Raw genomic sequence first — 19,402 nt, forward strand, 5'->3', positions numbered from 1 at the left:
TCCTCGCAGTGCTATCGCCGGTGCCTCCAGATATCGCTCAACCGCAACAACAGCAACCCCGCATCAGCCTTATGGGATTACGCATGGACGACATCCACGCACCGACAGTGGCCGCGGGCCCGACGTCCGCCGGCTACTCCAATGGCGTGCCCAAGGAGCAGCTGTCGCTGCAGGAGCTCATCGCAGAGAAGGACCGCCTGGAGGAGGAGCTCAAAGCTCTGGGGCAGGTTTTGGACTCCGTACGTGTCAATGCTCTCCACTATGCAGGCCGCTGATGCTGATATCTTCTCCGCAGCACGGCGTCAACATGAACACCAGCCTGACCACCTTCGACGGCTTCCCGCGCGCAGACATCGACGTCGCCCAAAGTACGCTTACCTCCGGCGCGCGAAGACTTCATCTGACAGGGCATGGCAGTTCGGACAACGCGGGCGCGGATAGTGCGGCTGAAGAATGACTACAAAGACCTCATGTCGCGCATCGAGAAGGGTCTCCACGAGCACCACGCACGGCTTCAGGAACAAGCCCAGAACAACGCCGCAGCTCCTAGCCAAGCACTGGCAGCTCCCACCTCCGCGTCGACCGCCCTCCAAGCCCCCTTCGCAAAAGTCAACAGCATCGTGGCAGGCAGCCCGGCGGACTCGGCTGGATTGAAGGTTGGCGATAGCATAACTAAGTTTGGCTGGGTGGACTGGACAAACCACGACAAGCTGGCCCGTCTGGCCCAGGTCGTCTCGCAGAACGAAGGGGTGAGTGAGTCTACGACGTACGGCTGGCGCATCTCGAAGATTCGCGAAATCCTCGAGCTGCGCGTCACGCTACCGCTGGGATTGCTAGGCTCCGTGGACGATGCTGACAGGCCATAGCTCCCGATAGCAGTGAAGGTGCTGCGACCGAGTCCCTCAGGCGGTCCGTCGGAACCTGTAGAGGTGCAGCTCACGCCACGGCGGAACTGGGGCGGAAGGGGAATGTTGGGATGCAACCTGCTTCCAGTGTAGTCTATCCGGGCGAAGGTGACAGCGCGGGTTGCTGCGTGGCATGCATGGAATGGCGTTTGTGTTAATGGGCATGATATCCCCGGTGCAAGCTGCATCGTAGAGCAATAAAAGCAATTCGGGCCCTCTCGCGATCAAAAACTGCTTCACGTCCGCGGGTCCTTGCGCCAGCGGCCTTCCTGCCACTGCCTGCCTGCTGTTGCCTGTGCGCTGCGTGCAGCCTCGCTTACGTAAGGTGCCTTGGCTCACCGCCCCCGGCCGACAGCCAACTCACATAGGCATAAAAACATCGCCCTCTGCTTGCCCCACGACACCGCAACCCTCCAGCAGCCCCTCGCTCCCCACTTCCACTACAAAGGTGCCCCCGCCTCCTCTCACGCCCAAATTAATCTAACCTACCCGGCCGCAACTGAGGCTAACGCTCGATATTTTCAGCTTTCCCGTAATCACAACATCACCCATCACCCCGCCACAACAAACCGCAACAATGGCCGAAGCTGCTGCTGCGCCCAATGTGCCCACGTTCAAGCTCGTCCTTGTCGGTGACGGCGGTACTGGCAAGGTAAGTCCGCCCTTTCGGTAGCCCTGCGCTTGTCGGGAGGGCCGCCCCCCGTTTGCCGATAACCATCGCGGTCGTGATCGTGTGCGCGGAACATTGGCTAACCATGTCGCTCTCCAGACCACCTTCGTCAAGCGCCATCTGACGGGCGAGTTCGAGAAGAAGTACATCGCAACTCTCGGTGTCGAGGTGCACCCGCTCGGCTTCACAACCGTACGAATTCCTCCTCGCGCGATAATTGGGACGGCATACTGATAAAGGGCAGAACCTCGGCCAGATCCAGTTCGACGTCTGGGATACGGCCGGCCAGGAGAAGTTCGGTGGCCTCCGCGATGGATACTACATCAACGGCCAGTGCGGTATCATCATGTTCGACGTGACCTCGCGTATCACATACAAGAACGTCCCCAACTGGCACCGTACGTCTCTCCCAATCCTCGCGGCTTATTACTCCTGCTAACAGACTCCAGGCGATTTGGTCCGCGTCTGCGAGAACATCCCCATCGTCCTCTGCGGCAACAAGGTCGACGTCAAGGAGCGCAAGGTGAAGGCCAAGTCCATCACCTTCCATCGAAAGAAGAACCTGCAGTACTACGACATCTCGGCCAAGTCAAACTATAACTTCGAGAAGCCCTTCCTCTGGCTCGCCCGGAAACTCGTCGGTAACCAGACCCTGGTATGTCTCAGCCTACAACGCTCACGTCGAACGACAAGCTAATCAAGTGTACAGGAATTCGTCGCTGCCCCCGCCTTGGCTCCCCCGGAAGTCCAGGTCGACCAGGCCGTGCTCGAGCAGTACCAGAAGGAGATGCAGGACGCCGCCCAGATGCCCCTGCCCGACGAGGAAGACGCCGACTTGTAGATACCGTCATCAGCCTGGCTCGCTCAGCCCACGGGCTGTAGGAGAGTGTAATGGGTAGCACGACACGAACACCGGCAATCTAGCAATCTGAGATAGTGGCATGATTGGCATCACGAGCTAGGACATTTTAGTGGAAAATGGGCATGAGGATGGATGATTGACGGATGGGCGGGGCTTTCTTTCCACCACATGGGGACGCTGGATTAGCTGGCGTTTCCGATGAATAGCTTAGACTGCTCATATGGGCATTTCTTGGTTCTGGCTTGCAATCCGCTATGAGTGATCGTGATATTATGTTATGCGTGCTGGCTTGTGCGCGCAGAAGCTTCTCGGCTCCCTGCACCCAGGTCGTCTGAGAAAAGTTTTTCTGCTACCTGGAATTTGACGTCATTCGATACCCCGCCACCACCCACCATCCAGACCGACCAATGCCACGTAGAGGTATTTCAGGCTTGACTTTTCCACTTTGAGAGGTGTTAATACCGTGCACAGGAGCGAAGGACGTACAAATCACGCTGCCATTTCCTACATCTACAGCTAAATATCACTTTTTCTCTTCGCTCACAGGGAGAGAGAAAGAGAGAGAAAGATCCCACCATCATCAAATCATTGCCCCACCCATTTACTTGCTATTCCCAATTCCGCTCGCTGCATCCCGATTAGATTCCAAGCACACACAACATCGATCGCTTGCTTGCTTGCTTGCTTGCTATTAGACAACATAGAAATCAGGCAGAAGGAAAGAAACAGGATATCTTAGAACGCCAGCAGACAGTGATTGGGGGGGGAAGGAGAAATACTGAAGGAGAGGATATACCAAGTATTATACAGTGACGGAAGAGAAGAAAAGGAGTGAAGGGAAGAAACGAGACGAGAGGATCGGTCGTTAGGTATCGTAGTGGTATTTGGGAAGTTTGGAGTAGATAGGAAAGCATAGGAAGCCGCCCGAACATATGAGAGAAGAATGCAAGGAAATGGTGGGTAGTCTCATGACTTGAGCATACTAGTGAGCATCGTTAGTGTGTTGTAGCGTGCAGAGGGGTGATAGGTACTCACGGAGTCAAGAGCGAGCTGTAGTTTTCCAACGGCTCGCTTCCGCCGTCTTCAATAACGCCACGTATCATGTCGTCTTGTGCGATGTTGTTCCACAGGTGGATGCTCATTGCCTTCTTGCTGTTGAAGAGTGTATGTGCCACGCCGCGGACTTGGCCTAGCACCACGTTCGCGATGCCCCACGTGCTCGAGTACTGCTGCAGGGTTCCAACGTCCAGCCTAATAGATTGCTTGATAACGTCGTCCTGGCCATCCGGAACGAGGAACGACCAATACGAGAGGTGGACGACTGACGCCATGACGACAACGCAGGTGAAGAAGGGCGTGTGGTGCATCAGCTTGCCGGGCAGCTTAATCAAGCTCGAGATATTCTCCGCAGACGTAAGACACTTAGCCGTATGAATCTCTCTCGTCTGCGTCGGCAACAGCACCTGACCAGGCTGTACACAAATATTCACATTCTCGACCCTGCCAAAGCCCAGATTCGATCGCGGTCGGTGCAGCATAATGGTGCTCCCTGCGTTCACCATGTGCGCCTGGAACAGCACCTCGTCGATCTGGCCGTCGTTGTTGACTATCTCGAGCTTTTGGGCGGGCAGGTGCAGACGCCAGTTGACGAGGTAGGAATCTACGACGTCGACAGCATGGTACTCAAAGGTGCTGTCTAGACGCGCGACTTCGAAGACTTTGCCTAGGATGCGAATGGCGTCGATCAGGTAGGTGAAGGAGGAGAAGATGATTTCTTCGGGGGCGAAGGCGGATTCGTCGTAGTCCTGGAGGGTGCGAGGGTAGGGTATTTGCTAGGTGAATGTCAGCGAATGATGTTCTGAATTCAACGGTGACACGAAACGGGGGCCTCAGTTGTGGTAGGCATGGTAGGAGGGGTAGGAGATGATGTAAGACGAAACGAACGAGAAGAGAAATGATGCCAAGGGACCGGAGATTCGGCATCGATCTGCAAATTACACGTACCCCTGAGAAATACTCGTCATCCTCGCATGGCAGCGGGACGTCTGTCATGATGTCCTTGAGACGGAACTGTACGCCGGGATTGACAGCTGCCATCATGCCGTTGACAGTGTACATGGACCACCAGGTCCGTCTCCAGCTCTCTTCCAGGACGCGGTCGTTGTTTCCGTTTAGAATGGCATAATCAATACGATTTATGCCAAGCTCGAGCGTCAAAGCCTGAGCTATACCGAATATTTGGCCTGCTCGTGGAACGTCATTGTTTGCGTGAAGACCAATGGCGAAGAGCATCAGAGCCTGCACCGAGAAGCCGTCTTTCGGATAGCTTCCGCTGTTGACAGTCCGGTTCAACGCTTCTTTGTACATTTCCGTCGGGATCTCCGGAATGTAGCTTGATCCAATATACTGGATGGCATATTCAAGTAGGGGTGCTTTTCTTTCCTTGAAGAGCGCTAGTAGCCTAGCTTGGGGTAGACAGAACGGATGCGAGTTGTAGAAGTAATGATAGAAGGCCTGAATAGCTGTGGGTGGTCCGGCGTGCCCAAACTGGTTGACTCTTTGGGTTCCATTGAGGTTGAGCTGGGCGGGAGGCCCTGCAGATGCGACAAGGCCTAGACTGTTGGCGGCAGTGCTCAGCTGATTTGCAACGGCAGGGTCTGTGCTGTACGCATATTCTGGCGATGGGATTCCACTGCTGGTAGAAGGCAAAGCAGAATTTATCAGTGAGCTCTGAAGCAGGCCGTTGCTGTCTGTAAGGGATGTTAGAGCACAAGCCTGGAGAAGGCTGCGGCAACAACGAACCTGGCAGTGTCACGGTAGGGGCACCGTTTTCACCCGGCTTCTTCCTCTTTCCTTTCCATCCACGGCGTGACTTGATGTAGGTGCACTCGACGCCGTCGGCCCTGCATCTGGAGCATCGCACGCCCCCGTCGCACTTCAGATGTCTGCTACGACACGGGACGCAAGCGACTGCGACCGATGTCCTGGTCTGGCTCGCGTTTTGGCTATTCTGCGCACTCTGGCCGGTTTTTCCACTGTCGGACCTGGGAGTCTGCGCTGGCGGAGTGACGCTGTGCACGCTGTCTTGCGTCGTAGAGCTGGCGCCGGGCGAGAGTTGTAGGGCCAGTGGTGACGAGTCGGATAAGTCCTGGGTCCAGAATGCGGGATCTACGGCAGCCGACACAGGAATATTCGACGCGGGACGCGCCTGCGACGCCATGGCGAACGGCGTTGTTGGGGGTGCACTGTGATGCGCTCTATTTCGCGAGGCCTACAGCGGGTCCACGGCATGCGTTCTCGGTGTGGGAGGTGATGTCGAGGCCAGCGGCGCAGATAGAAGAGGAAGTCGCACGCCAGATGGTCACGTGAACGAGATTAGCGCGGCGATCTAGGCCGAATGGCGGCTCGCGTAGCGCCCAGACGAGAACTCTGCGGCTGCAAACATCATTCCTTGCTTTTGGCCGACGCATCTCAACGCTTCTCCTTTGTTGCACCGCGTACTACCTGGCCAAGTCTGTTCCAGCCATGCCATTCTACGCCGCTTCTTCGCCAGCCATGGTACTTTCGGCTCGCGCTTCAGCAGCCCCGCAATGGCGGGGTTTGCCGCCTCGTATTGTCCTGGAACGAGAATGTCACTGTACCTGTGTATCGCCCGACGTCCCCCGGCGTCCCTTTATCAAAGGCAGCCCGCAGCCCTCGCTCCAATCACGCCGGGCCCCTTTTCTAGCTCGCTGCTCGATCGGTGGCGCTCGGTCCAGGGCTACCGAATACGAAGCGGAAGCCTGCAGCTCCACGTCACATGGCTTCAGTGGATCCTCACGTTTTTAGGACTGCTATCTGATGTACGACAAGCCTCGCTGGGCTGCGGATTATCTGCTGCCTCGGTCGAGACTCCTACGCTTAGAGCTTGCACCCTTTCCGAGCACCCGGGGCCCTCCCCACACGCTAACCGCCTTCGAGCACTACGGATTTGATTATGGGAGGCTATCAAGAGATATGCTTAATTACGACCAGAGCGGCCTTGGTATCCCACTGAAGATAAGGAATCTATAAGAGCATGCAGATGCCGCCTGTGCAGAAAAAGAATGTCGGACGCCAATACGCCATGCAAGAGCCGTTAGAATCGGTACTATACAATGATTCCGAAACGCGGGTATCTTTCGCTAACCTATGTTTTTGGGCCCGCCATCCTCCTGTTAGCACTGCATCGTGTCAGAAGCTTGCGGACACCGGCCCTTGGTAAAGTTCCAAACGTCAACCGAGCAGTCCCTGAGGGACTTCTGTGCCTTCCACTCCAGCTCAGTTTCTGCTCTGCGGACCTCAGCCACGCAGAAGCCGACGTCGCCCGCTCGCCGGCCCACCTCTCTAACAGGTATCGTACGGCGCGACGTTTCCTCGAGGCTCTGCAGCACTTCGCGGACTGTATGTCCTCTTCCCGTTCCTAGTCTCTGTTAGACACTGTTGCCTACGGACGCACGATGCTGAGCAATGGAGGACGCACCGAGATTGTAAGCCCGGAAAGGGGCTTTGATACGGCCGGCTGCTGAAGCCGCCAGAGCGGCGATATGTCCCCGGGCTAGATCAACGACATGGATGAAGTCTCGAACGGCCGTTCCATCCGGAGTACTCCAGTCGGTACCGAAGATGTCCAGGACGGGCTTAGTGCCGGTCAAAACTGTGGCAATCACGGGGATCAGGTTGCTTGGTTTCTGCCGAGGATCTTCGCCAAGCATCCCAGACTCGTGGCACCCAACCTAATTCATCCTGGTCAGTCACCCATGCGACCTCATACAAACGATGGACATACCGGATTGAAATATCTCAAGGCCGTAATGGACCAAGATGGGTCTGACCGCGCAATGTCGGCGAGAATGGATTCGCACATATACTTCGAGCGACCGTAGGGCGAGGTGAGACCCAAGACGCCGGGGACGACGTGGCGTTCGAGCCCGTCGTCGTCGTGGAAGGACTCGTGGTGATGTACGCAGAGTTCTTCGCGCAGAGGGACGCCACAGTTCGCGCCTTCGCCATAGACTGTAGCCGAGGAAGAGAAGACGAAGTTCTTGATACCGAAGTCTTCGAGCAGGCCGAGGAAATCCACCAGCCCGCAGACGTTGTTGCTGTAGTACTTTAGTGGCATGCGGATGCTCTCTTCCACGGACTTGTAGGCAGCGAAGTGGATCACTCCCGATATCCTGGACTGCCGCCTCAACACCGGTTCGTGTTCGTCCGCGGGCGCCATGTCGATGCCGGAATCGGTGCGTTGGAGAGCAGAAAATGGAAAGCGCGAGGGGATGGCTTTCACGACGTCTTCCATCGGTGTAGAGATGACATTGTTCGTGTCGAGCGAGTATGACGAATAACTGGCGAGGACCGACCGCATGCAGGGGCTCCGGTAATCAAGCTGCTGGAAATGTAAGGCGGGCATAGACCTGTCCTGCGCTGCGAAGTGCTCTGCCGCCAGAGCCTTTATCCGATGTAGAACGCTCTCATACGAGTTGCTCAAATCGTCGATGATGAGGACGTTGTAGTTCTCTTTGAGCAACTCAAGAACGGTGTGCGATCCGATATAACCAAGGCCTCCCACCACCATAATGAATGGCGAACTCGGTCCCCCAATGTCGAGAGGGTCCGCGCCGACATCGTCGTCGAAAAGCACCGATCTTTGGGTGCCTGGAGTGTTGACAGCGTCCCGCTCATCCGAGGCAGACAACGAAAATGTGGAGGGGGATGAAGATCCGGTCTCCGAGATCGTGAAATCTTCCATGGCGACACTGGGTGGAGGGAGGTAAAACGATTGAAACTCAGCCCGACCGTCTCAATGTGATCCAGATCGGTATGTGGAAATCGCTTATATATGTCCAAGCGTTGGTGAGCTCACAAAGTATGATCCGAATTAGGCAGAAGAAATTCGATGCAAGTTTTTCCCAGTACCGCTCAATATCGTTTATGCTGGGCCGTCCTTGGCATGCTCCGGCGTTTTCATCCCGAACTATTCTGGTTGGAAACTGGGACCTTCGGTCTAGCACTCTCGAATATAGTCCATATTCGGTTATAATCCCTGCACAATTTGTATGGCCTCACATCTCGACTACGTACCCATATGGCGCGCAATGCCGCGCGGTCTCCAGAGCCTTCTATTGTTTTTATGAGCTGCAAGCTGACCCTTCTGCAGTGATGGTGCTTCTCCGCCGCCTGAAACCCGGATTTGGCTCCTTGTCCATTGCCGCCCAATTTTCGTCCTCAGTCTTCCGCAGCACGCAGAGTCCACCAACCATACTTCGCCCATCTTTGTTAGACGTGCGCCGCTCTGATCCTGCTGAGCAATCGGAACACATCGGGCAGTCTGCGCGTCCAGAGTCATGGACGCGTCTGTGATCGTCCCGCTCTATGTCTACCCCTCTGCCGGAGCATGGAGTCCAGTCTTCGAGATGTAGGAATACCCTTTTTGGTGGGCCATATGTTACGGTGGTTAACATCTGATCGTTGCAGGGCTTCATCATACCCGCGAGTGCATTTCACGGCAATCGTCAACCCCAACAGCGGCCCCGGCGAAGGCGCGCTGCCGAACGAGGATTACACGCAAGCCATTCAAACATTAAACTCGTTTGCCAATGTTCGCACCGTCGGTTATGTGGCTACCACGTGGTGCATGAAGAACGTGAGCTCGGTACTGGACGAGATCGCAGTGTACTCAGGATGGGGTGCATACGACTCCTCATTGGCTATGAGCGGGATTTTTTTCGATGAGACTCCCACGCATTACACTCCCGAGTACGTTTCATATCTGCAAACCATATCGCAAGCCGTCCGCGACGGCCACGGGTTAAAGGGATCCTACGTTGGTAAGAGAGAGTCCTTCATTTCGGCATTCCGTGTTTTGGATGCCTCCCTCCACGCCCGAAGTCGGTGCGCCCGATCTAAGGGTCCCCTCACTATATCGCCATAATTTCTCTAAAATAGCGAGTTTTTGTTGCCCACATTCCAAAAAATGGGGCACAACGACTCGGCAGTTGCGAGCGTCAAGGCTGACAGTGTGCCCAGTTCTCAATCCAGGCGCGCTGCCTGAGGCGCAGTATTTCAGCGATCCAAATTTCGTCGAACCCGCTGACCTTACCGTCATCTTCGAGGATACTTTCGCAAACTGGTCGGCTAGCGCAGATGCGCTCATCCAAGCAACACAATCATATGATCATGAAAGGCTCGCATTAATGCTCCATTCGGTGCCAGTCCTGAGCGACAGCGACACAGAGACAGCTCTGCTAGACCTCCTCGCGATCGGACATAGCATATGGCTTACCGGGACAACGAATTATACCGCATTCGACTCACATTCCTCCGCTTTTGTTGACTGTTTGGATGGATTACTGAGCTAGCACTATTACCAATAAGAGTTACCTTCGTCTTACACACGCCATGTCGGACATGAATATAAGCTGCATAGAAAATTCGGCTCAGCAGCATTTCCACCGTGGAGTGACCCGGGTCAGGCCACAGCTGGAGCGCAGAGAGCGACGATATTGCTATGGTGCGCATCTTGCTGGATACAACCGAACGTCATGTTCCTGACAATCACCTTTGACCGACATCGCGGACCCGTGACGAATACGGCAGACCACTGCTGCCGCGAGGCTGGAAAGATCTCAACAGTTGGGCACCTTCACATCTGGCGGTCCAGCTGGCGGGATCGTGGCTGGATGATGCGAGACGGGGTTCGGATGCTGCGAGAAAAGAGTAAGGATATTCGCGTAAGGTGACTGGAGCATGCTCGTGGCTTCGACTATGCGGACCGTGAGCCCGCCGGAAGAATCTGCAGTTGCTCAGCCCAGGAACAGGCACGGCCAGCGAATAGGAGCAAGCGATCACAAAACAAGCAACGATCTTCATCGACCCTGTCTCTGCCCCACGAAACGCGAAGAGGCTTTGGCGTCCAGATCACGGCGGGGTTCTCTCGCTGCTTTTGTGCGGAGTGGTCCGGGATGGAGCGACCCCTGCCCCTTTCCCTGCACTTTCGCGCGCTAAATTCGCGTGATCACTCTATTTCAACCCTACCTCTTCATCTCTCTGCGTCGACACTACAGCAACGGCCCCTTCACCGGCTTCAACTAGCCCCGACCTCCATATTTCTCACGCGCCATGCAATACAGATTCAATATCCCCCCCGCAATTGACCCAAGGTTCGGACGCCGGCGACTCGTTCTGTTGACGTGGCGTTCACTGCCGGCGGCTCTGCACGAACTTTAGAGGGCTGCAGAGGACAATGACTCTTCTTACTACTTCAGATCGAGATCGATCGATGCGCTTCGGTACTTCTCTACGCGACACGCTCTGGGTTTGCTGGGGTCATGCGCTTCTTTCGAGCTCTTCTGTCGCTGCTTCAGCGGTGCAGACATACCCGTCGCTGGGACCAATGCTCCAGCACTCCGGGGATGATATACCCTGGTCATCCGCCCCGTTGGATCGTCAGCCGCACGTCGTTCAATGAGATGCGCTGTTGCGTAACACAGCACTTTACCTGCAGCGCCGCCCATCAAAGTTCACCAGTGCCCTGGCCCACACGGCGCGTGGCGTGAGGGTAAAATAACGAAAGTCGCGATTTTCGAACTTCTAGATGCGTCACGAATACGGCAATCCGCTGTGAGGCGCTTCTGCGTCTTGCCACGATAATACACGGGGCCCAGGGAGTGCGCTCCCTTTCCAGCGTCAACAGGTTTTCCGTTGCCTCCGACTTCCAAGCACAACCTAGTGCTCCTTAATGGTTTGCCTGAACTGGAACCGCCCTGCCCGCCAATGACTGCAAGAAGCTTGAACAGGTGCCGCAGCTTCAGGCTCTACTCTCACCATGATCGAGTTGAGCGAATATCAGATTTTTCCGCCACCCGCTAGGAAAACCCTGCTCCCATCTGAACCGCCAAACTGAGTTTCGGCACCCCGGACGTACAACTCAACTCTCAGCATTCTGGTCTGGAATGCTTCCATCTCAATTACAAGGCTACGGATCTCGCTTGCTCTCTGTGCGACTGAGGCCTAGAAGAGCAAGAGAGCAAGAAGTACCTCTTCCAATACCCGACTTCAGCAACCGTTCGTCAGCCACGGACTTTATTGAAGAGCATACACGAGGCTCACATACGTACTGCAGGCTTGGCGAAGCCAGTCATGTCACCGCTGGCGATGGGGAACATATGCAGTGCGGTACCGGAGTTCGTATGCATAGGTGCAGCTGCAGCCGCGGAGTCCGCAAATTGGGCCGCAACTGCCTCAGAGCCTTCAGCCTTGCATCCTTCACACTTGTTGGTCTCCGACCTTGCGGGTCACTGAGAAACACAGCTGTGAACAAGTTTCGCGAAACCCCTCATGCCAGTATCATTCAGAATGCGATCAACTAGTCGGCTCTTCCAAAGGTAGCAGGGGCACACCGCTCCCGTAGGCACATGAAGCGCCGAACTGTAAGTTTCGCTTGCTTTGGCAACGTTCCAGAACAACTCGTATACGCCGAAAAAGGAGCAAGGCGCGAGCACTCGTACCAGGTGCCTTCGTTCTTCCGTCCTGGTCCTCGACTGGTCGGAGAATAGGGTAAATGCGCAGAAACGCCTCGCATCGTCCCGATTTTGCGAACGCCTTTCGCATTCAAGTCATTTCGTTCTCGAGCATGGTTTCAATCGTTCGTCGGCTTCGGGTGGGTCCGCATACTTCCATAAGCGACGCCAACGCCGAAGATCGTGGTCTGATGCTCTAACGGAAGACATCAGCGCGAGAGGAGCCGGTCCGTTTCCAATCCGGAAGGCACAGCCTGCCAACACACCGCTTGGAAGAAGACTTTCTCGTGCTACCTCTGACCTACTCAAACGGACAACATATTGAATTGGGGACGCGTACACCCTACTCTTCAAATCTGGTACAGAAGCAATTGCGGCTCTTGCTTCGGTATAACTTTCGTCCAATGCAGCGAGGTCCCTGTAGCGATCTCCACATCAAGATCTCGTAGGATTTTCCCGCATTCAACCGTTCGCGGATCCGCGGCCTTTTACACTAGCAGGCCCCATCGGCAGAGCAGTTCGAATATGCCTCGAAGGGATTCCCATGTTCGGTTCAAACCTCCGCAGCCGGCGCTAATACTTCGCCTCAAAGGCACCTGCTAACATTGTCAACCAGGCGTTGCATCTCAACAGACTGGTTCGGTAGCCGTACCTTCCCCGGACTCGCTTGGCCGGTTGTTCTTGAGGGCGTGCCGATATGAAGTTTCAGTTAAGAGAAGGGATCAGCGCGAGCCACACCAAGACACTGCCACGGGCCTGCGGATGCGCGGAAGTTGGGCATCGGCACAGCGGCTTCCGCCATCTAACAGGGCGTAGAATGACGTCTTTTAGCACGATCAGACTTGGTTGATCAGCAAGCCACCGATCTCATCGATCCATGATTTTGGAAGGGTCTTCATTATTGACTCGTACGGCCGCAGTCCCTCCAGGACCCTGATCTGCAATCCAACAGCCGCCTTGAAATTCTTGAAATCCTTATTTCCATGCTAACCGCCGCTCCCAGTGCACTGCCCTACCAAACGATTGACTTAAGCCTTCTTTGCCTGTTTGCTTAATTGCGCTGACGAAGCTTCCTGGAATGCTTCCTCATGCACCCCACAACACACGCACCCCGCAGTTTCCAGAGAAGGAACAGGCCTCGGTACAAACTCCTCGGCAGAAGTCGAAGGGCAATGCCACATGGTCTGGATCTGTCCGAGACGACGTTCCTGCGTAGAGCGATGGGGAACCAGGCGTCTTCATCTATGTTAGATGAGCGCTTACGTCAGGCGCACCACGCGTGACTTCGGTACCTGCGCGAGTATGCATGCGCGAGAATTTTTTTCTCCCGGGACGTCTGGACGAGGAAACGGCAAAGGCCGTTGGACGTATTTTGCGCATTTTGCGTACTCGTTTTCTTCCGAACTTTTGCTCCCTCCACTAACTCGAACTCGTCTGATTAACCGCCGTAGTCTCCACCCGCTGATCGCAATACTCAACCCATCCATCCAGATCCATCGTCTTCAGCACGGTGCTAAACCCATCACTCCCTGTCCCATCGCCCTTGTGTCCGCAATACTTCTCCACCTCGTCCGCTTTCAGCTCCCCATTGCCCGCGCCGTCCGGATACTCGATGTGGAAGACGGGCTTTCCGGCGTCGACGAAGGCGTGGAAAGTTGTGCACTCGCCGTACTCGACGCACTGCTCGTTGACGGACCAGTGCATGATGGGGAGCACTTGCGGAATGATATCGCCGGCGTTTTTGAGGCCCATGGTGAGATTGGACGGGACTGTGAGGGATGAGAGGTAGGACAAGAAGGAGACGGAGTCGGCGGCTGTAAGGTCGAGGCCGTTGTCGTTTTGCTGTTGCCTCGTGTCAGCGCTCATTCCCTCTGCTATTTTCTTTTATAGAGTTCATAATGACTAGTATAGGTCAAGATTCGGAATAGCGCACAAAATATACTCACATATCCATCAACGTTATCCGGATCCACGCCATCACACCCCTTCTCGCTCGCCAGTTCCACCCTCCCTTTCATAATCCTCCGTACATTCTCACTACTCAGCTTCAACCACTTCTCCCCCGGCCATCCATCTAGCTCCTTCCCTAAATCCGCCTCTTCAAACTCCCCGGAATCCGGGCGTCCCGGCTCGTAGCTTCCCCCGCTGAAATAACAAATCACCTTTTTGCCCAGCCGGTGCAGCGTGTCGATCGTCTCCCTCGGCGTGTCAAACAAATCAATGTCGTAGATGGCTACGTCCGGCGTTACTCGCGTCGCATTCTCCTCCAGGATGATGTTGTTCTGCAGCACGATCTGCCAGGTGTCGTTTACCTTGGGCGTCCATGCCAGCGTCCCCGTGGGTGTGGGCAGGGGCGTGCCTGAAGAGGTTGGTTCTGAGCCTCCTTCGTTGCCGCCGCCATTGTCCTTTCCAACCGTCAGGCCCAAGCCTAGTCCCAAGGCGAGGCCGAGGATGAGGACGGCGAGGACGGCGCCGAGGAGGAGCCTGCGGCGCAGAGACCATGGGGTGCGGGTGCTGGTGGGCTTTTCGGGCATTATGTACTCCTGCTCCAGCAGGTGAGGTGAAGCGAAGCAAGCAAGCGGAAGCGTCGGAATGGGAGAGCGCGCTGGCAACAGCGGAAGGGTATCTAGAAAGGGCAACGAGGGACGCCGAGCGAAGCGCTGTCTTTCGCTACAGAAGAAACGTGCTTATAACGCCGTTGAAGTAAAGCGCCAAGAGTGCCGTTTTCCGTTCCGTCGCGTCTTGATCGACGTGGACCGCACCAGCTGCTTATGAGCTCATGAGCGTTGAGACGCGGTGAGGGCGCAGTTAGACTAAAGGGGCGGTGCGACGTGCCGCCTACTTTCCGGAAGGAGAGCGATCGCGCGCGGCGTGGAGCGCGGAATTGTGTCGTTTGGGAAAGCTTGGAGTGCGGATGGGGGAGGATCGGGTAGGCTTTCCGCTGTGAGTTAATATGTGGATTGTGGGTAGCGTTTTGGGTAGGGAGGGATTGGATGGATGGGGAATGGCGGGGACGAGGTATATGGAGTGTGGCGCGGTGCGGTGTGTTGCGTTGGGGCTGGGGGTATTGTATTGGCCTTGAACGGGATGAATGGATTGGGGAGTGCAATGTGCAACAGCTGTAGGTAGGCAGCGCACACACGGCTCGCAAGGTTCGTGAGCGACGTTCGTTCGCTGTAGAGGAAGAAAATCTCACACGGAAAGAAAAAAAATTCCCCCAGGAGATGGAACCAACACCCGCCAAAGTCCGCGAATAAATGAAAAAAAAAGTTCCCCGCGCACCTTACCCCTGCCTGCGGTCCAGAATCTCACCCCATATATTGCGGCTGTTAATAAGCCCTCGTCGTGGCTGTGCCCGCAGTACTCAAATATATGCAACTCCATCCTTCGTGGCTCAGCCACACCCACCAGCGGAGCTCCTTCAGCGATGCATGGCCTCCGCAAGAGGTCGGAATAAGCTTTTAGAGGTGAGAAAGTACGTGTGAAGAAGCACGCAGATACGGACGATCAAGGCCAACGTGTGGGTTTTGCGGATAAAAGTCGGGTCCGGGCCGAGAAGCGGGTGATGTGAAGAGGCTAGCTGGAAAGGGGATAGTGGGAGCGGAGGAGATGGGATTGGCTGAGGATAGAGGTTTTGGGTTTTGGGTGTGGGTTTGCGGAGGATAGAGGGAGGGTGAGTACCTTGATGGACGCTCGTGATTGAGATCTTGGGGCGTGCTTTTCGAGTGGTTGCGGTTGCGTAGCAGCTGATCTGGCCCTATATAGCTTTCAGCCTGCGATGCTACGGGACTTATAGAGCTAGGTATGAAACGAGCGATGGTGACGCGCGGTGCTACGATATCCGTATCGACGGCCGTTCGGGAGAAGTATGAGTTCTGAGGTTAGAGCGTGCAATTGCTCGCCACACGCCGAGACACAGACATCTACCGACGAAGAAGCTTCGGAGCCAAGATACCGAGCGGTCTCTAGACAATATGCAGATACTACTCACAAACTATATACACTGAAGAAAAGTGTAACAAAAGTCCCCAAAGACGAACCCTTCAAGCAAAATGCAAAACGCGATGCAACTGTAACCGTAACGCAGAAACCCCAAATCCGAATGTCTTTTAAATTACAAATTTGGGCGTTGAAGAAACCGCCTGCCCTTTTGATATGTAATGCAACGTCGCGCTATTGGGTATCACTACCTCATTGCATGCTCTCTGTATAGTGAATACTTCTGTTTGATCTTAATATACACAAATGCTGTGCTCTGCATCTATAGAGGAATGCCTTTTCCGGAAAACTTGTAGGTCCGGGACGCGCCGCTCATGGTCACCCAGAGCGTAAGCGGGTCCGTGCCAAGCTGCTCCTTGGTCGCGCCTGTGGTGGAAGTGGGCGTGACCGGGACGGTGACGGGGATCGTGGTGCCGCACTTGTTGCCTCCAGCTGTGTAGACGGAGAAGCTTTCGATGTAGTTGCCGTCAGAAGAGGTTTGCCATGTCAGGCTCGGCCTGCACAGATCACGGGTTTGGCGGTTGAGGAATTGTTGAGCGAGATCGTCGTGCTTGAGGGTCTTGAATGCCCAGGTTGTGCTACGTGGTTATTAGATTGAGATGAAGGAGGGAAATTGGGGGGGAGGGGGGACATACAGGCGCATCATCTCAGCAGTCACAACCTCGACCCAGGTCATGAGGAGTGAGTATTGGCCTCGCTTGCCGTTCACCGTTGTGGTCGGGACATCGCTGACCCTCAAGTTGGCTTGGTGGAACATGTACCTGAAATATCAGTCAGTGCATGAAGTTAGAACCTAGGGGGGTGACTCACGGATCCCAGTGCAGACCCATCAAGTTTCGGATAGCCGTGTCTCTAGCATTCGTAAGGAGATCGTCAAATGTACCCTTCCCGCCTGAGGTGTCGATCCATTCCTGCAGAGTGCAAGCTGGGAGATCGCAGTTGTAGTAGATGACTGAGGCCCACCGCGGCATGACGTTTACTCCAGCATAACCGTTACGCTCGACGGTGGTGTTGAGCGGCCAGAACTTGTTCACTGTGTTAAGAAGAAGGGGTCTCGTGTTGTCGCCAACGACATTCTTGATTCCGTTGTCCAGCCAGGCCTTGAGAGCGTCCGCGTTATGGAGACCTGTGATCGCGGGAGGGATGATACCGTTGGGGCTAAAGCGTTTAGCGTTGGAAAGACCCACTTGCTTAAGCCAGGCTTGGTTCCAAGAAATTTCCTTTGAGGTGTCAGAGTATGTGGCATTGGTCAAATCTTCATGTGTACTACGAATTATTAGATTGAGCTTTCACCAAGTCGTGAAAACTTACAATGTGTGAGAGATGTGTGCAAAGGCGTCTCGGTTTGTTTCGTCCGCGAACCAGTTCTGCAATTCGTCGATCTCAGCGCACTCAAGGCTCCACGTATACTCGGTGGGAGTGGTGGGCCAGATATCCTTCCCAGTCCCTGGAGGCTTGGTGTAGTCTGGAGGCCCGTCGATCTGGTCCGGGTATTCGATACCTGTGTCGGGGTTGCAGATTGTAGCGCCTTCAGTGGTGTCGGTGGAAGCCTCGATGTCTCCATTGCCGTTGTGGCCAACTTCAATGAAGTATTCTGAACCCTTCGGCATCTTCGCGTTGAGCGTAGCCTGCCAGGTTACATGTACATCAAGATCGTCAGGCTTGAGGCGGAATGACTGTCCTTGCGGCCGGTAGAGCGGCGTCTCAAGGAACATATCGTCCACCTGAGTGCTGAAGTAGGTCCTTCGGAACCCGACATAGAGGCCTCTTGTGACCCAGTTGATCCACGCATGTTGTAGGTAGTTCGACGATGGAGCCCAGTCGAGAGCAAATGGAAGGAACCATACCATCTGCTGGCGAGAGCCGATCTGGTTAATGACGGCAGCGGTACCAGAGCCCTGGAACTTCGCGATCTCCCAGGCGATTGAGGAATTGGTGATAGTTGCGGGGTTGTGGAAGATGTTCACGATGGTCACATTTGCATTCCTGCCAAGTCTGTTAGTCATCGTGTGCAGATGGAAAGATTAAGTGCATCGGAAATCGACAGGGTTTCGCAGCCGATCTACAAAAATTTATGAGGGGTAAAGGCTCGGTGGCAACTTACATCTTCAGGCCAGCGGTCTGGAATCCAGTAACGTTGGTGAAGACGACAGGCTCGTCCTTGACATTGCCGCCCTTGCTTGTAACACCGAAGTCGCTCGTTGGGAACACGTCCAGACGCACCATGCGCACACCAAACTGCGTCTGGTAGTCCCACAGCTGATTCCATTGCCTCCTCGTAAGAGCGCTGTAGTATTGGTTGTCGTAGTTGTAGCCAACTTCGCTCAGTACAACAATGCCTCCGTAGTTTCCGTGCGTAGCGGAGCCGTTGAGGATGGGGAGGCTGGAGATGCCAGCTTGCGGGACGGCCAGCACCTCGAAGGGGATTCCATAGCCTTGCAAGCCAGAGGTGGCACCATTCAGGGCAGAAGTCTCATCGCGTGCAAGGACGAGGATCGTGCTCGAGACAGTGGCGCCAGAAATCGCAGCGGCAGCAGCAGAGACGTTTTGCGAGAAGAGTAGAAGCGCCGTCAAGGCGCTTGCCCACAGCAACGAGACAAAAGAAGATGCCATCGCGATGAGATGGACTTGGAGAACAGCGTGAAGATACAAAAGTTTGGGGAAGAAGGCTGAATTAATAAAGAAAGTCTCGGCAGAAATACCACGTCCACTATTGGGCAATGGCAAAGTATTGGCCGAGACGAAGCATATACTACCAACCGCGTAAAACTATCGATTTGCAATGTTCAGCACTCGCGTCCAGGCGCCGAAATCAGGAACGGGCTCGAACTATGACGCGGCACGAACAGCTACGGCGGCGTGTGGTAGTGTGCACTGCAACCCCGAAGCTACGCTCGATATGTGAGGTATCGTCGAGCGAGCTTCAGGTGACGCTGGGGGTTATTATGTGAACAGGGTTCTTGGCGGGTCTCCATCTGGATGATCCGGGGGGGGGACGAGAAATTTCTGCGCCACGTGTGTACACTGTGGCATCGCTTCATAGAGAAAACGTGACTGCTGGACGTCTTGCGGAGCCATGCACGCCGGCGGTGCTTGCAGCCGGCGCAATCCAGGGACGGCCCAGCCCAGCCTGCGGAGGTCGCGTCGAGGGCGCCAGACCGGGCTCCGCGCAGGTACTCTCCGAGGTGGCATCGCGGCTGCAGGCCGTCAGTACTACAGATCTTGCTCATGCTCGTGGTGATATTGAAGCCGACGCGTCCTGTGCCCGAAGAGAGTCTTCTGGCCTGCTTCCACGCAAGCTCGCCTTCTGACAGATTGGGCCATCATTTACGGCCCCGGACTTCATCTGGCAAGGGCGCGTTGTGCGACGCAGTGGACGGAAGTGATCGCTGTATGTGAGGCCGGGATTGATGAAGACGATATTAACGAC

At 55.2% G+C, this 19,402-nt stretch overlaps 10 protein-coding genes across 10 annotated transcripts; 5 read left to right on the forward strand and 5 right to left on the reverse strand.

Annotated features, from left to right (window-relative positions):
• Positions 1–83: 83 nt before the first annotated feature.
• BU26DRAFT_430537 (26S proteasome non-ATPase regulatory subunit 9) lies at positions 84–998 on the forward strand (the record flags this gene model as incomplete). Its single annotated transcript, XM_033823886.1, has 4 exons — positions 84–239; positions 296–368; positions 418–749; positions 867–998. 4 exons carry the CDS (start codon positions 84–86, stop codon positions 996–998), a joined length of 693 nt encoding a protein of 230 aa, XP_033681711.1.
• Positions 999–1,482: 484 nt separating this feature from the next.
• Positions 1,483–2,416, forward strand: BU26DRAFT_507263 (ras-domain-containing protein; the record flags this gene model as incomplete). The annotated part of the gene is made up of 5 exons (XM_033826986.1): positions 1,483–1,557; positions 1,675–1,767; positions 1,820–1,973; positions 2,025–2,230; positions 2,285–2,416. The coding sequence occupies 5 exons, from the start codon at positions 1,483–1,485 to the stop codon at positions 2,414–2,416; spliced, it is 660 nt and encodes a 219-aa protein (XP_033681712.1).
• Positions 2,417–2,914: 498 nt separating this feature from the next.
• On the reverse strand, positions 2,915–5,738 carry BU26DRAFT_521147 (uncharacterized protein). The gene is made up of 4 exons (XM_033829463.1): positions 5,240–5,738; positions 4,442–5,187; positions 3,473–4,269; positions 2,915–3,419 (listed from the first exon to the last, which is right to left on the reverse strand). The coding sequence occupies exons 1-4, from the start codon at positions 5,655–5,657 to the stop codon at positions 3,404–3,406; spliced, it is 1,977 nt and encodes a 658-aa protein (XP_033681713.1). The 5' UTR covers positions 5,658–5,738; the 3' UTR covers positions 2,915–3,403.
• Positions 5,739–5,938: 200 nt separating this feature from the next.
• On the forward strand, positions 5,939–6,672 carry BU26DRAFT_521148 (uncharacterized protein). The gene has a single exon (XM_033829464.1). It carries the CDS (start codon positions 6,028–6,030, stop codon positions 6,409–6,411), a length of 384 nt encoding a protein of 127 aa, XP_033681714.1. The 5' UTR covers positions 5,939–6,027; the 3' UTR covers positions 6,412–6,672.
• On the reverse strand, positions 6,634–8,204 carry BU26DRAFT_430778 (UDP-glucose 4-epimerase; the record flags this gene model as incomplete). The annotated part of the gene is made up of 3 exons (XM_033823906.1): positions 6,634–6,878; positions 6,939–7,191; positions 7,245–8,204. 3 exons carry the CDS (start codon positions 8,202–8,204, stop codon positions 6,634–6,636), a joined length of 1,458 nt encoding a protein of 485 aa, XP_033681715.1.
• A 595-nt stretch (positions 8,205–8,799) lies between these two features.
• BU26DRAFT_430734 (uncharacterized protein) lies at positions 8,800–9,386 on the forward strand (the record flags this gene model as incomplete). The annotated part of the gene is made up of 2 exons (XM_033823902.1): positions 8,800–8,870; positions 8,930–9,386. The coding sequence occupies 2 exons, from the start codon at positions 8,800–8,802 to the stop codon at positions 9,384–9,386; spliced, it is 528 nt and encodes a 175-aa protein (XP_033681716.1).
• Positions 9,387–9,911: 525 nt separating this feature from the next.
• BU26DRAFT_51708 (uncharacterized protein) lies at positions 9,912–10,517 on the reverse strand. The gene has a single exon (XM_033828480.1). The coding sequence runs from the start codon at positions 10,322–10,324 to the stop codon at positions 10,010–10,012; it is 315 nt and encodes a 104-aa protein (XP_033681717.1). The 5' UTR covers positions 10,325–10,517; the 3' UTR covers positions 9,912–10,009.
• Positions 10,518–11,164: 647 nt separating this feature from the next.
• On the forward strand, positions 11,165–11,919 carry BU26DRAFT_51717 (uncharacterized protein). The gene has a single exon (XM_033828510.1). The coding sequence runs from the start codon at positions 11,407–11,409 to the stop codon at positions 11,821–11,823; it is 417 nt and encodes a 138-aa protein (XP_033681718.1). The 5' UTR covers positions 11,165–11,406; the 3' UTR covers positions 11,824–11,919.
• A 1,405-nt stretch (positions 11,920–13,324) lies between these two features.
• BU26DRAFT_51781 (glycoside hydrolase family 114 protein) lies at positions 13,325–14,868 on the reverse strand. The gene is made up of 2 exons (XM_033828666.1): positions 13,920–14,868; positions 13,325–13,815 (listed from the first exon to the last, which is right to left on the reverse strand). Exons 1-2 carry the CDS (start codon positions 14,505–14,507, stop codon positions 13,393–13,395), a joined length of 1,011 nt encoding a protein of 336 aa, XP_033681719.1. The 5' UTR covers positions 14,508–14,868; the 3' UTR covers positions 13,325–13,392.
• A 1,342-nt stretch (positions 14,869–16,210) lies between these two features.
• Positions 16,211–18,722, reverse strand: BU26DRAFT_51737 (uncharacterized protein). Its single transcript, XM_033828563.1, has 5 exons — positions 18,077–18,722; positions 17,284–17,958; positions 16,783–17,238; positions 16,608–16,733; positions 16,211–16,550 (listed from the first exon to the last, which is right to left on the reverse strand). Exons 1-5 carry the CDS (start codon positions 18,583–18,585, stop codon positions 16,235–16,237), a joined length of 2,082 nt encoding a protein of 693 aa, XP_033681720.1. The 5' UTR covers positions 18,586–18,722; the 3' UTR covers positions 16,211–16,234.
• Between the last annotated feature and the right edge of the window lie 680 nt (positions 18,723–19,402).

This window comes from Trematosphaeria pertusa (assembly GCF_010094035.1).
Source record: "Trematosphaeria pertusa strain CBS 122368 unplaced genomic scaffold BU26scaffold_10, whole genome shotgun sequence".
Lineage (NCBI taxonomy): Eukaryota > Fungi > Ascomycota > Dothideomycetes > Pleosporales > Trematosphaeriaceae > Trematosphaeria > Trematosphaeria pertusa.